Consider the following 13,835-nt stretch of genomic DNA (forward strand, 5'->3'; position numbering starts at 1 on the left):
GCAGAAAGGAAAAAGGAACTAAAGAGCCTCTTGATGAAAATGAAAAAGGAGAGTGGAAAAGTTGGCTTAAAACTCAACATCCAAGAAACGAAGATCATAGCACCCGATCCCATCACTTCATGGTAAATAGATGGGGAAACAATGGAAACAGTGACAGACCTTTATTTTCATTTCAGTTCAGTTGTTCAGTCATATTCAACTCTTTGCGATCCCATGAACTGCAGCACACTAGGCCTCCCTGTCCATCACCAACTCCTGGAGTTCACCCAAACACATGTACATTGAGTCAGTGATGCCATCCAACCATCTTATCCTCTGTTGTCCCGTTTTCCTCCTGCCCTCAATATTTCCCAGCATCAGGGGCTTTTCCAATGAGTCAGCTCTTCACATCAGGTGGCCAACGTATTGGCGTTTCAGCTTCAAGCCATCAGTCCTTCCAATGAATATTCAGGACTGATCTCCTTTAGGATGGACTGGTTGGATCTCCTTGCAGTCCAGGGGACTCTCAAGAGTCTTCTCCAACACCACAGTTCAAAAGCATCAATTCTTTGGCACTCAGCTTTCTTTATAGTCTAACTCTCACATCCATACATGACTACTGGAAAAACCATAGCCTTGACTAGACAGACATTTGTTGACAAAGTAATGTCTCTGCTTTTTAATATGCTGTCTAGGTTGGTCATAACTTTCCTTCCAAGGAGTAAGCATCTTTTAATTTCATGGTTGCAATCACCATCTGCAGTGATTTTGGAGCCCAAAAAATAAAAGTCAGCCACTGTTTCCCCATATATTTGCCATGAAGTGATGGGACTGAACGCCATGATCTTAGTTTTCTGAACGTTGAGCTTTACATGTCCAGTTCTAACTGCGCTTCCTGACCTGCATACAGGTTTCTGAAGAGGAAGATCAGGTGGTCTGGTATTCCCATCTCTTTCAGAATTTTACATAGTTTACTGTGATCCATGCAGTCAAAGGCTTTGGCATAGACAATAAAGCAGAAACAGATGTTTTACTGGAACTCTCTTGCTTTTTCCATGATCCAGTGGATGCTGGCAATTTGATCTCTGGTTCCTCTGCATTTTCTAAAACCAGCTTGAACATCTGGAAGTTTACGGTTCATGTATTGCTGAAGCCTGGCTTGGAGAATTTTGAGCATTACTTTACTAGCGTGTGAGATGAGTGCAATTGTATGGTAGTTTGAGCATTCTTTGGTATTGCCTTCCTTTGGGATTGGAAGGGAAATGGACCTTTTCCAGTCCTGTGGCCATTGCAGTTTTCCAAATTTGCTCACATATTGAGTGCAGCACTTTCACAGCATCATCTTTTAGGATTTGAAAGAGCTCAACTGGAATTCCATCACCTCCACTAGCTTTGTTTGTAGTGATGCTTCCTAAGGCCCACTTGACTTCACATTCCAGGATTTCTGGCTCTAGGTGAGTGATCACATCATCATGATTATCTGGGTCGTGAAGATCTTTTTTGTACAGTTCTTCTGTGTATTCTTGCCACCTCTTCTTAATATCTTCTGCTTCTATTAGGTCCATACCAGTTCTGTCCTTTATCGAACCCATCTTTGCATGAAATGTTCCCTTGGTATCTCTAATTTTCTTGAAGAGATCTCTAGTTTTTCCCATTCTATTGTTTCCCTCTATTTCTTTGAATTGATCGCGGAGGAAGGCTTTCTTATCTCTCCTTGCTATTCTTTGGAACTCTGCATTCAAATGGGTATATCTTTCCTTTTCTCCTTTGTTTTTCGTTTCTCTTCTTTTCACAGCTATTTGTAAGGCTTCCTCAGACAGCCATTTTGCCTTTTTGCATTTCTTTTTCTTGGGGATGGTCTAGATCCCTGTCTCCTGTACAGTGTCATGAACCTCCATCCATAGTTCATCAGGCACTCTGTCTATCAGATCTAGCCCCTTAAATCTGTTTCTCACTTCCACTGTATAATCATACGGGATTTGATTTAGGTCATACCTGAATGGTCTAGTGGTTTTCCCCACTTTCTTCAATTTAAGTCTGAATCTGGCAATAAGGAGTTCATGATCTGAGCCACAGTCAGCTCCTGGTCTTGTTTTTTTCGACCGTATAGAGCTTCTCCATCTTTGGCTGCAAAGAATAAAATCAATCTGATTTCGGTGTTAGCCATCTGGTGATGTCCATATATAGAGTCTTCTCTTGTGTTGTTGGAAGGTGTTTACTATGTCCAGTGCATTCTCTTGGCAAAACTCTATTAGCCTTTACCCTGTTTCATTCTGTAGTCCAAGGCTAAATTTCCCTGTTACTCCAGGTGTTTCTTGAATTCCTACTTTTGCATTCCAGTCCCCTATAATGAAAAGGACATCTTTTTGCAGTGTTAGCTCTAAAAGGTCTTGTAGGTCTTCATAGAACCATTCAACTTCATCTTCTTCAGCATTACTGGTCAGGGCATAGACTTGGATTACCGTGATACTGAATGGTTTACCTTGGAAACGAACAGAGATCATTCTGTCGTTTTTGAGATTGCATCCAAGTACTGCACTTCAGACTCTTTTGTTGACTATGATGGCTACCCCATTTCTTCTAAGGGATTCTTGCCCACAGTAGTAGATATAATGGTCATCTGAGTTAAATTCACCCATTCCAGTCCATTTTAGTTTGCTGATTTCTAGAATGTTGACATTCACTCTTGTCATCCCATTTGACCACTTCCAATTTGCCTCAATTCATGGGCCTAACATTCCAGGTTCCTATGCAATATTGCTCTTTACAGCATTGGACCTTGCTTCGATCACCAGTCATATCCACAACTGGGTGTTGTTTTTGCTTTGGCTCCATCCCTTCATTTTTTCTGGAGTTATTTCTCCACTGATTTCTAGTAACATATTGGGCACCTACTGACCTGGGGAGTTCCACTTTCAGTCAACATCTTTCAGAGTTCATTTTCAGTGAACAGTCATTCAGGTCTGACAGAATGTGGTCCACTGGAGAAGGGAATGGCAAACCACTTCAGTATTCTTGCCTTGAGAACCCCATGAACAGTATGAAAAGACAAAAAGATAGGACACTGAAAGAATTTTATTTTGGTGGGCTCCAAAATCACTGCAGATGGTGACTGCAGCCATGAAATTAGAAGACGCTTGCTCCTTGGACAAAAAGCTATGACAAACCTACACAGTGTATTAAAAAGCAGAGATATTACTTTACCGACAAAGTCCATATAGTCAAAGCTATGGTTTTTCCAGTAGTCGTGGATGGATGTGAGAGCTGAACTATAAAGAAAGCTGAGCACTTTAGAATTGATGCTTTTGAACTGTGGTGTTGGAGAAGACTCTTGAAAGTCCCTTGCACAGCAAGGAGATCCAACCAGTCCATCCTAAAGGAAATCAGTCTTGAATATTCACTGGAAGGACTGATGCTGAAGCTGAAACTCTAATATTCTGGCCACCTGATGCAAAGAACTGACCTATTGGAAAAGACCCTGGTGCTGGGAAAGATTGAAGGCAGGAGCAGAAGGGGATGACAGAGGATGAGATGGTTGGATGGCATCACTGACTTACTGGACGTGAGTTTGAGCAAGCTCTGAGAGTTGGTGATGAACAGGGAAGCCTAGCATGCTGCAGTCCATGGGGTCACAAAAAGTTGGACATGACTGAGCAACTGAACTGAACTAAATGAACTGCCATATGTTCTAATAAAGGAATGAATTAACATGAGATAGTTAAAAATTAATCCTAACTTCGATAGAATACACCTTTAACCCAAAGTGTGATTTTCTAAAAGTGTGTACTTAATAAAAATTTCTACACTTTCAACATTCATAGCCATGTATATACCAAGGCCAATCCTTCAAAAAGTGTCCACAGGAATTCTTTTCACACAAGTGTATATGATTAAAATTGAGTGGATCTAAATTAACTCATTCCAGACTTTTCAATTTCTGATCTGGATCAAGCTGCTTGGGACAAAAGCAATCTCACGCTGCTTCCAATGAAGAGTCCCAGTGCAACTGCCAAATGTATTCAATTGCTCAGGCTCTGCAGGACATAGTAGAAATTAAAGAAAACTCAGTTTGGGGCTAACTTCATCTTCTTCTCGAGTTTACGGTAAGAAACAGAGCTGCTCCCATTTTTACCTGTCTGAATGTTTGTCACATAAATGAACAGAATTACAAATTCAAAGGTTTATCATTTCATAGAAAGTAGTATCAAATGAAAGGACCTCCCTGGTGGCTCAAACGGTAAAGCGTCTGTCTACAATGTGGGAGACCCAGGTTCGATCCCTGGGTTGGGAAGATCCCCTGGAGAAGGAAATGGCAATCCACTCCAGTACTATTGCCTGGAAAATCCCATGGACAGAGGAGCCTGGTAGGCTACAGTCCATGGGGTGGCAAAGAGTTGGACACAACTGAAGGACTTCAAGTGATAATTACATTTTGAAAACAGCACTCATCTACTTAATGAAAGTAGGTAAAAATGTATGGCGGAAGACCAATTTGAGGAAAGATTTTATTTATCTGACCTACAAGGACTTCACAGTGCAAGATGATCTTTTCTTTTTTTTTTCTCATGCATGTGATTGAGAAATATAAGTTAATATACCAAGTACAATGTCTGTTCAGCTGCCAGCTAAAAGGCATCATGGCACCAACCCTCAGTGTTCTATATTAAAAGGTAATGTAGGGCTTTCCTGCTGGCCCAGTGATAGAGAATCCACCTGCCAATGCAGAAGACACAAGTTCAATACCTGGTCTGGGAAGATCCCACATGCAGTGGAACAACTAATAAGCGCACGCACCACAGCTACCGAGCCTGTGCTCCTGAGCCTGGGAGCCACAACGACTGGGCCCACGTGCTGCAACTACTGAAGCCTGCACACCTAGAACCCGTGCTCGGCAACTGGAGAAGCCACTACAACAGAGAAGCTTGTGCATCCCAACGAAGAGTAGCCCCCCACTCACCACAACTAGAGAAAAACCTGTGTAGCAATGAATACCCAGCACAGCCAAAAATAAAATAAACTTAAAAAAAATTTTTTTTAAGGTAATATAGATGAAAGAGAAATGCTAAGCAGTATTTTTCTCTAAAATTTTGTTTTAATATGCCAGGAAGTTATTAAATGTGTAAACTGTTACCAAAGTAACTTGCCTTTAAGAAATGCTTTTTCAGACCCAAGAATGCCTGAAGATAGGATAAGGCCACTTGACCCACAAATGTGTGACATAGAATCTGATGTATAGAGAGTGTTTACCAACTAACAATGATATTGTGTATCCAGCACATGGATCAAGCTGTGATTGCTCACTGCAGTAATGAATGTTTCTGTTATACCATTTTCAGCAATACACAAACATGTTATAAATTTACAAATGTTTCACAAAAACAAATTAAGCAAAGTCCAGATGAAATATGCCAAACTGAAATGCAGATATAAATACCTGACATAAAATGCTGGAATGATGTTTTCACCAGGGAATTTACAAACTTGAGGTTACTGAACACAACTTGCCGGAGAAGAGTATTAAAGAACATTTTGCCTTTTGGAATAGTGAAGACTTGAGAAAAATTATTTGGAATGAATATTACTCCTTAATCTTCTAATTCCCAAAGAAACGTGTGTTGAAACACAGCACACAGAGCAGTTAATCTACATGAATTAGGAAGGGTATCCACAGGAAAAGGAAGGGCACACTCAAGTCGGGTAATATGACCGTAATAGTTCCAAGGATTTTACAAAGGTCTGGGCAAGACCGGGACCAACAAGAGACAATACAGCATCACCAAGCCAGCAACACCCCGAAGCCACAGCCAGCCTGTTTCCAAGGGGGTCAGGGAGGAAAGTGGTGACTCAACGTAGACAGAGATGGCCAGACCTTGAGGAGGGGTGCAGTGACTCCACAAGAGGAAGCCAGGAAAATAAACACCCAAACTCATTCCTCTCCTGCCTATAAAATGCCTTCCCATCTCTCTCACAGCCCACCCCATTCAGAACTCAGAGGGCAAGGGAGCCTGTCACTGTTGTTCATAAAAGCCAGGTTTCCAGGGCACAAGGTACAGGATCAGGTAAGGAAGGATGGACTGGATCTGGAGGGCAAATCACCACGTGAGGTCAATTTCAGCTTTTTGTCCTCCTCTTCTTTACCAACAAGTAAAGAACCGTCACAACATGAACCTTTTCAAGAGATGTCTGGAAATGACTGAATTATCGAGACTAACTAATGAAGAATTTTCTGTAATCTGTGGAGAAGCTTTACCCAAATCTGGGCCAAAGGTTACATCTGCATTTGGCAGACCAACCAAAGTCCTTGAAGTTCCTACCAACAGTTCCATCTCACCCGAGATTTGCAGTTAACTAATATGCTATCCAACTTCTCTTTGATCTGCATGGTGAGAAAACCCTCCCTGTGGTGTGTTTAATTTTTGTGAGAAAGAGAACACTTCAAACAATTTTCACAGTTTAAATTCTACAGAGATTTGCATAAAACCCAAAGATGAAATCATGTTATAGTAAAGAACCCCTTGAATTGTTTCCAGGCCAAAATACTGGAGTGGGTAGCCCTTCCCTTCTTCAAGGGATCTTCCCAACCGAGGGATCGAACCCAGGTATCCCACACTGTAGGCAGGTTCTTTACCAGCTGAGCCACCAGGGAAGCCCCAGTAAAGATCCCCTTGAATTGGTTTCACGGTATTTCAGAAAACAGTTATTTCTTACCAGTATTTCTATGCAAAAGGAATTCTTCTATACATTGCAAGATTTCATTTAAGTGATGCCCAAGACCTGGCAATATTAACCAATAATGACACACATCAAAATAATGGTTATTTCTGATGGGAGGAGGGCTTAGACTCAGAAAAGGAATGAGGGAAACTTCAGGGATGCTGCTAGAAACTTCCTGTTATCTAGACCTTGTTTTACATCTTGATACAAAATCACACGTACATGAAGAATCACTGAGCTGTACAGTTAAGATCAGTACACTTTACATGCTTTACTACTTACAAAGGTTTACTATATCTAAATTTAGAAAGAAAATACCCTATTAAATGACTTTCACAATTACCTCCTCAGCAAATATCTTAACGAGAAAAGGTTTGGGTTTACATATTTACTATGGGGTCAACAAACTACGGCCCACAGGCTGCTCATCCCTTTTATACACGGAATTTCACTGGAACACAGCCGCTGGCTGCTTTCACACAGCTGCAGGGTTGGACAGTTGTAGCAGAAACCTATGAAGTGCAAAGCCTAAAGTATTTACTACCTGACTCTTTAAGAAAAAGTGGGTCACTCCCTGACTTCAACTTCAAATCATATATTTAAACCGTCCCTTTGTAGGAATAATTCACATTAGTCTCACCCGAATACCAAAATAAGAGGAGATTCAAAAGACAGCTTAGTAAATCACTCAGTTAATTGTAATCAAGAATTTCATAAAATGCTAACATGGGGTGGCAGCATTTTGCCTTGAGCTGCCCCATGGGTTTAAGATAGATCAAAAACTAGCACTTAATTTGGCCTCACAAACTGCTAATTTTTTGTTATTGCCAATATTTTAAAAATAGGAGCATATGCTTTTTTAAAAAATTAAGGATTCTGGTATCTCACTAAAAAATAAAGGAAGATGGAGCGACATTAGAAAGATATTCCTACAAAGTAACAGTGAGCTGAGGTGACACCAGTGATGCTAAGGCTAAGATGCGGCTGACACTTCATGCTGTGCTTGCACTGCCACGGTTTTAAATTTTTATTTTATGTTGGAGTACAATGGAACTAACAACATTGCTAATCACCTGTCTGCCTTTCTCATCACAGAGTTGACAGGAAAATGAAATACCGCTTCTCTGTCTACATGAAAAGTTGGAAAAGACAAGCCAGATCAAGGGTCAGGGGTTTCTTAACACTCCGCTCACTCGTTACCTGACTATCCTGTGAGTGTCAATTTGCAACCTCAGGTTTAAGCAAAGGCCTCTAGGGAAAACAGCAGAGAGATATCGAAGGACCAGATAAGGGTAATAGTTAACCAGATTCTTTCAAATATCAAGTGGTAGGGATCTCCCCTGTATCTTCTAAAGCAGCCCTACTCCTATTCGGGGGCAATTCTGCCTGTTAAAAAGTTTCTTTGTATTATTTTTGCAACCTCTTACCAGTTTACCATTGTTTCAAGACAAAAAGATTAAAAAAGGAAGAATCTTTTCCTTAAACTGATTAGAAATGTGTCTTCCTTCCTATACCTTGCTGCTGCTGTTTAGTCGCTAAGTCATGTCCGACTCTTGGTGACCACAAGGACCCAGGCTCCTCTGTCCATGGAATTCTCCAGGAAAGAATACTGGAGTGGGTTGCCATTTCCTCCTCCAGCAGGTCTTCCCGACCCAGGGATCAAACCAGCATTTCCTGCATTGGCAGGTGGAATCTTTACCATTGAGTCACCAGGGCCTTAACTGTATAGGACAAACTTAACCCCTCTTCCACCACAAAGTTCTCTCTTTATTGACAGTTATCCAGACCCCCAACAAGAGTCTGCTTTCTCAAGGACTAGAATAAAAGCCAGACTTTGACCTCTCGTGCCTGTGAGCATTCATTCAATGGGCAAATCTTGATTGAGCACCCACCGCGAGCACTATTTCTAGACTCTGAGGACACATCAGTGAGCTATGCTCCCGCCTTGTGGAACGTACCCTAAATTAAATTATTATGTCTCTCTAACAATGTAGATAAGCTCTCATTAGACCTGCTAGTAGCCATATTACACTACTGTTATTGTACTTAGAGTCCACCAAATTCCCTAATCCTTCCAGATATACACTGCTCAAACTGCTCAAGCAACTGACAGTTCAAATTTCTTTGTGGTCATCATAATCTTTTAGAATAAGATAAGTACTGATTTTTTAGAATCAGTTTTTTTCTTCAGTCTTTCAAGAACTTCCAGAATGCAAATTTCTTCTCCATCTGAACGTACAGCCTATCCCTTCTGTTTCTTACTGTCTGTAAATCTGATAAATATACCTCTTGGTAGAGTCATCCAAGTTGGTCATGAAAACTGTTGAACAGGAGAGTGCTGAGGTCACTAAGAACCCTGTGGCATATCACCAGCAACCACCCTGACAGACATGGATTCGTTACTCAGTCCTCATGGCTTCTCTCACTCAACAAGCTGAGTCCACCTGGCTGTCTTACCATATTTACATCTGTACACAAGAATATTATTATGTTTAGGTCAAACACCTTCCTACAGTTCAGATATAGTATGTTCACCAATATTCCCTAATCACCTTGGGGAAAAAGGAATGGAAGGAGAAAAGTTAAAAAGAAAGAACATTGGGGTTTCCCTGGTGATTCAGAGGTAGTAAATCTGCCTGCCAAAGCAGGAGACACAGGCTCAATCCCTGATCCAGAAAGATCCCACATGCTGCAGAGCAACTAAGCCCATGCGCCACAACTATGGAGCCTGTGCCCTAGGGCCCGTGTGCCTAGAGTCCAAGCTCACAAGAGAAGCCACCGCAATGAGAACCCCACACATCACAGCCAGAGAGCAGCCCCTGCTCTCCACAAGCACAGCAAGACCCAGCACAGCCAAAAATAAAATAATTTTTTTTACAAAAACGAAGAACAATGGAGGGAGGATAGGTCATTGTATAGCTATAATAATAAATACTATTCCAAAATAAACCAGAAATCTTTAAAATACTAAGCATATTTTAAAAAAGGATAAACGTTTATAAGATGGTAATCAAACCACTGTTTAAAAAAAGCATGCTGTCTTTAAGACAGGGCTTCCCAGGTGGCTCAGCGGAAAAGAATCTGCCTGCCACTGCAGGAGACTCAGATTCAATCCCTGGGTCAGGAAGATCCCCTGTAGGAGGAAATGGCAACCCACTCCAGTATTCTTGCCTGGAAAACTCCATGGACAGAGGAGCCTGGTGGGCTACAGTCCACTGGGTTGCAAAAAAGAGTCAGACAAGACTGAGTGTGCACCACACACATACACACACACACACAAAATGAACTTTTAGACACACTATAGCCTTGGCCATGGTATAACTGAAGACAATCAGTAAATTTAATCACTGGAAACAATATTCCATTGTTAAAGCCAAGCCACTTTTCCCCCCAACTAAAAGCTTTTTGCCTTCAATACAGTCAATGGTGGTTATTTAAAAAATGGAAATGTCTTTGATTTCCACAACTATATTTGAACTCTAAAATTCTGTAGTTCCCATTAGGGGGTCAAGTTGAAATCATATTTTAAAATGTTAATACATATGAATAAGGCACAAAGCATGACAGGCAAAATAACCTTTAGCACTTGGAAGTGAAATGAAATAAAATGGTAATGCATGAATATGATAGCGACTATTGTCCAGCACAAATTCTGAAAACATGTTATGCATTTTAAGTGAATCTTATACTTTAAATAAACTTTGAGTTTCATCTCCAAGCTTTAGTGTTAACATCCAGCAAAAGTCATTATACAGACACAACCTGGGATCGTTGATAACTTGGCAAAAACTAGGTTATAACTGAGGTTTTCTCCCCTACTAAAAACAAAAGTTTAATCCAACAGCAGTATTATCAGGTTTATGTGAGGCTCAATAACTTTAAGAAAATAAACTATGGATACTTTAAATCTATTTGTGTAGAGAAGTGTTGTTATAAATTATTTAAAAAATACTACTAGCCAAATTTTGACTATTCGTACCTTTTTAGTCTATATGTTAAACTTACCTTGAAAATAACAAAATTGTGACTTATTGCAAAATACTCTGTAAATTCATCATTCTTCAGTAAATTCCCAAAGCAAACAGTAATAGTTTTATTTCACTACTAAGGTAATTAAAGCACAACACTTGACTCTGTCTTACATCATCTATGACACGTAAAAGCTTTCTGTTTTACAGTTCAGTGAAGGTGTCTTAAATACAAGCACTACTTATACAAAGCGTGGACTTGCACCCTGTCATGCTATATCCTATTGCTGTAATTCTCCTTCTCGCAAAACTTAGTTTGAGAAGTGGGGAATGTTAACCTCCAAAGCACTTCGCCCTCCAAACTACTTACCTGAATATATTTCCGCTGTGTCTCATCGTTTAAAACATGTGCAACGTGCTTGGAAAAAATCTTTTCCCTGCCAGTTCTGGCATGGATGCCAACCATAGTAACACCAATGGGCCAAGGGGCGTTTCCAATGGCCATCTGAAGATAGGCATCGTTAGCCTAAAGAGAAAGTTTAAGTAGAGATCAGAAAGGCAGAAATATTCTGCTGGTCCAAATTTTTCATTTAAAGTATTTCACAGCCCTACATGATGTAATTTTCATCCATCTCTTAGGCATGTTGAAAATATTACTATTCCCATTATCCAAACAAAAGAAATTAAAACAGGGGTGACTGATTGCTTGCCCACAACCACAAATGTCTGTGGAAAAACAGAAACCAATGCTAACTAACCCAGTGAGTAAAAAGACAAACATTCTTTGCAGCCTTCAGGCATTAAATATTAATGCAGCTCAGATCTGGAAGTACTAGGTAGGTAATCTGATGCACTGATAGAGACTCCAGTCTGAGTCTCTGTTAGACCCGGTATTCTCCATAGGTGGTCACAGGGAAGACAGAGGCTAACTAGTTTTTCATAATCCCACCTGAAGCTACATCCTCTCCCCACACAGCAGTGTGGGCCTCTGAAAGTAGCATGGGCTCTGTGTGCTGGGACCATCACATTGGTCCCAAAGCAGATGTGTAAACAGATTAAAAACTGGCCCTCGAATAGGTCAAGGATGAGATCGTTTCACTTTGGCCCCCCGAAACCTCCCACCTGCCAAGAATCTTAAAAATAAAAGCTACAGTTTCCCTGGTGGCTCAGTGGTAAAGAATCCACCTCCCAGTGCAGGAGACACGGGTTCGATCCCTGGTCCAAGAAGAGCCCACATGCCATGGATCAACTAAGCCCGTGCACCACAACTACTGAGCCTGTACTCTAGAGCCTGGGAACTGCAATTACTGAAGCCCACGTGCCCTAGAGCCCATGCTCAGCAAGAAGAGAAGCCACCACAATGAGAAGCCTGCACACCACACCTAGAGAGTAGCCCCTGCTCACTGCAACTAGAGAAAGTCTGTGCAGCAATGAAGACCCAGCACAGCCAATGAATAAATAAATAAAGTTATATTTTTAAAAAATTTAAGGCTACAAAATGAGAAGACAGAAAGCAACAAAGACAAATGGCTTTTTCTAAACCAAGTGTGGCTACTCATGGAGGGAAAGAAGGAAAAATACAAAACAGAAAGCAAGTAAATTCGAGAAGACCCAATGGTGTCAGAGAAGCTTATACAACCAGGACTCAAAGAGATTTTAATTTTAAAAATCAAACACCCATGAGACTGATAATGTAGAATTTTAGAAGGGCATACACATTTTTTATCACTGATTCTTGTGCGTGAGAAATCACTGGATATTAACTGATAAAATTTCCAATATTTGGTTTCCCCCAATTTTCAAAGAAAACTGTCCAAATATTGAAGTTTCAGTTCTGTCTGTATTGTATATAAAATAAACCTTCACCAGCTTCTCACATAATATATGAGAATGAGAAAAGTACCAAGGAGAAGCCACGGTCTCGAGCAGACAAGTGACCTGAATTCTCTCTGCAGTGATGGTGACCTTATCCATCCATCTCAATGGGATCACCCTTCATAAGCAACAGGCAACTCACAGAAACTACCCAAAATTAAAGCTGACACTCATAAAACAGTTTCTTTGACTAATGAACTGGCCCCCATGCAGAGGGAGTAGTTCAGCAGGGAGCCCTCCAGTCACCCAGGATCACCGAGCTAACGACAGACACTCAGGGCACAGGAATAAGCAACGGCTTCCCCGCTTTCCTGGTAGAGCCTGTCTACTGCTCTGGAACTGTCACTGGAGGTGCTGCCCGGAAGTCCTCCCCTCCTCCTCCTCCTCTCCTGGAAGGCACAGCCCATGGGAGCCTCCCTCCTCAGACTTGGCTGACGGCCCACGAGCACTGGCATACTTCCAATGCTGCTAGCAGTACAGGAGGCCCTTCTCTTCCTGTTCATCACCAACTGAGAGCCTTGCACCCACCTTTCTAAACTCTGCCCTCAGAGCACGTGGACACCAGATTTCTCTCCCCAGCCACTTCCTCCCCAAGTCCATTCAGGAATAAAAACACCGCAGCAAGGGGAAGAGTCCTCCCTTACTAGGCTCTGCTATGCTGCACCACTGAAAAGGGAGCAAGGAATTCTGGCAGCCTGACCTGGAACATTTTCTCAGAGAAACCAGCATAAAAGTGGTTAAGTTCCATGGTATCATTAGTTCAACAGTTCAGCTATATTATAGATTAAGCAGGCTTTTACAGCTGGCCTGAGAAACTGATCTAATAACATTGCTTCTATGGGAAAATTTGTTCCAAGCCATAATCAACCATCTATAAACTTAGAAATTCAGTCCCATTCATGAAATGAACACTGTCTATATCCAATTTGTGCTCTGCAGAATCTTTATACCTTCCTTCAAAATGATTAAAAAATTCAAACCTAACAATATCTATTCATATCTAACAATAAGCTGACAATAAATTATAAAATGCTTAGTTTTTAAAATTTATTTCACATTTATTCTTATATCTGCTATTAAAATACCCCCACATGAGATGAACGTATTATGCACACAATCTAGATACATTCACGAATATAATTTTGATGCACAGCATAACGTACCTTCACGTATTCCCTCTGCAACATGAATTTAATAATATCTGTTATGGATTCTTTAATATCAGCAGGAAGATTCTGGAAAAGGAAAAAAAATAATTATGGAAGCTCAATATGTAGTTATAGATCACATTTGTCCTAA

General features: G+C 40.9%; 1 protein-coding gene across 2 annotated transcripts in view; it reads right to left on the reverse strand.

Moving 5' to 3' along the window:
• PRPF18 (pre-mRNA processing factor 18) overlaps nt 1–13,835 on the reverse strand; it is a 56,236-nt gene that overhangs the window by 11,598 nt on the left and 30,803 nt on the right. For both annotated transcript variants that reach the window (XM_027559902.1, XM_027559901.1), the window contains 2 exons: nt 13,700–13,771; nt 11,032–11,187 (listed from right to left, as the gene is read on the reverse strand). In XM_027559902.1, the coding sequence (XP_027415703.1) occupies nt 11,032–11,187; nt 13,700–13,771 (228 nt within the window). The remainder of the gene's footprint in view (nt 1–11,031; nt 11,188–13,699; nt 13,772–13,835) is intronic.

This window comes from Bos indicus x Bos taurus, chromosome 13 (assembly GCF_003369695.1).
Source record: "Bos indicus x Bos taurus breed Angus x Brahman F1 hybrid chromosome 13, Bos_hybrid_MaternalHap_v2.0, whole genome shotgun sequence".
Lineage (NCBI taxonomy): Eukaryota > Metazoa > Chordata > Mammalia > Artiodactyla > Bovidae > Bos > Bos indicus x Bos taurus.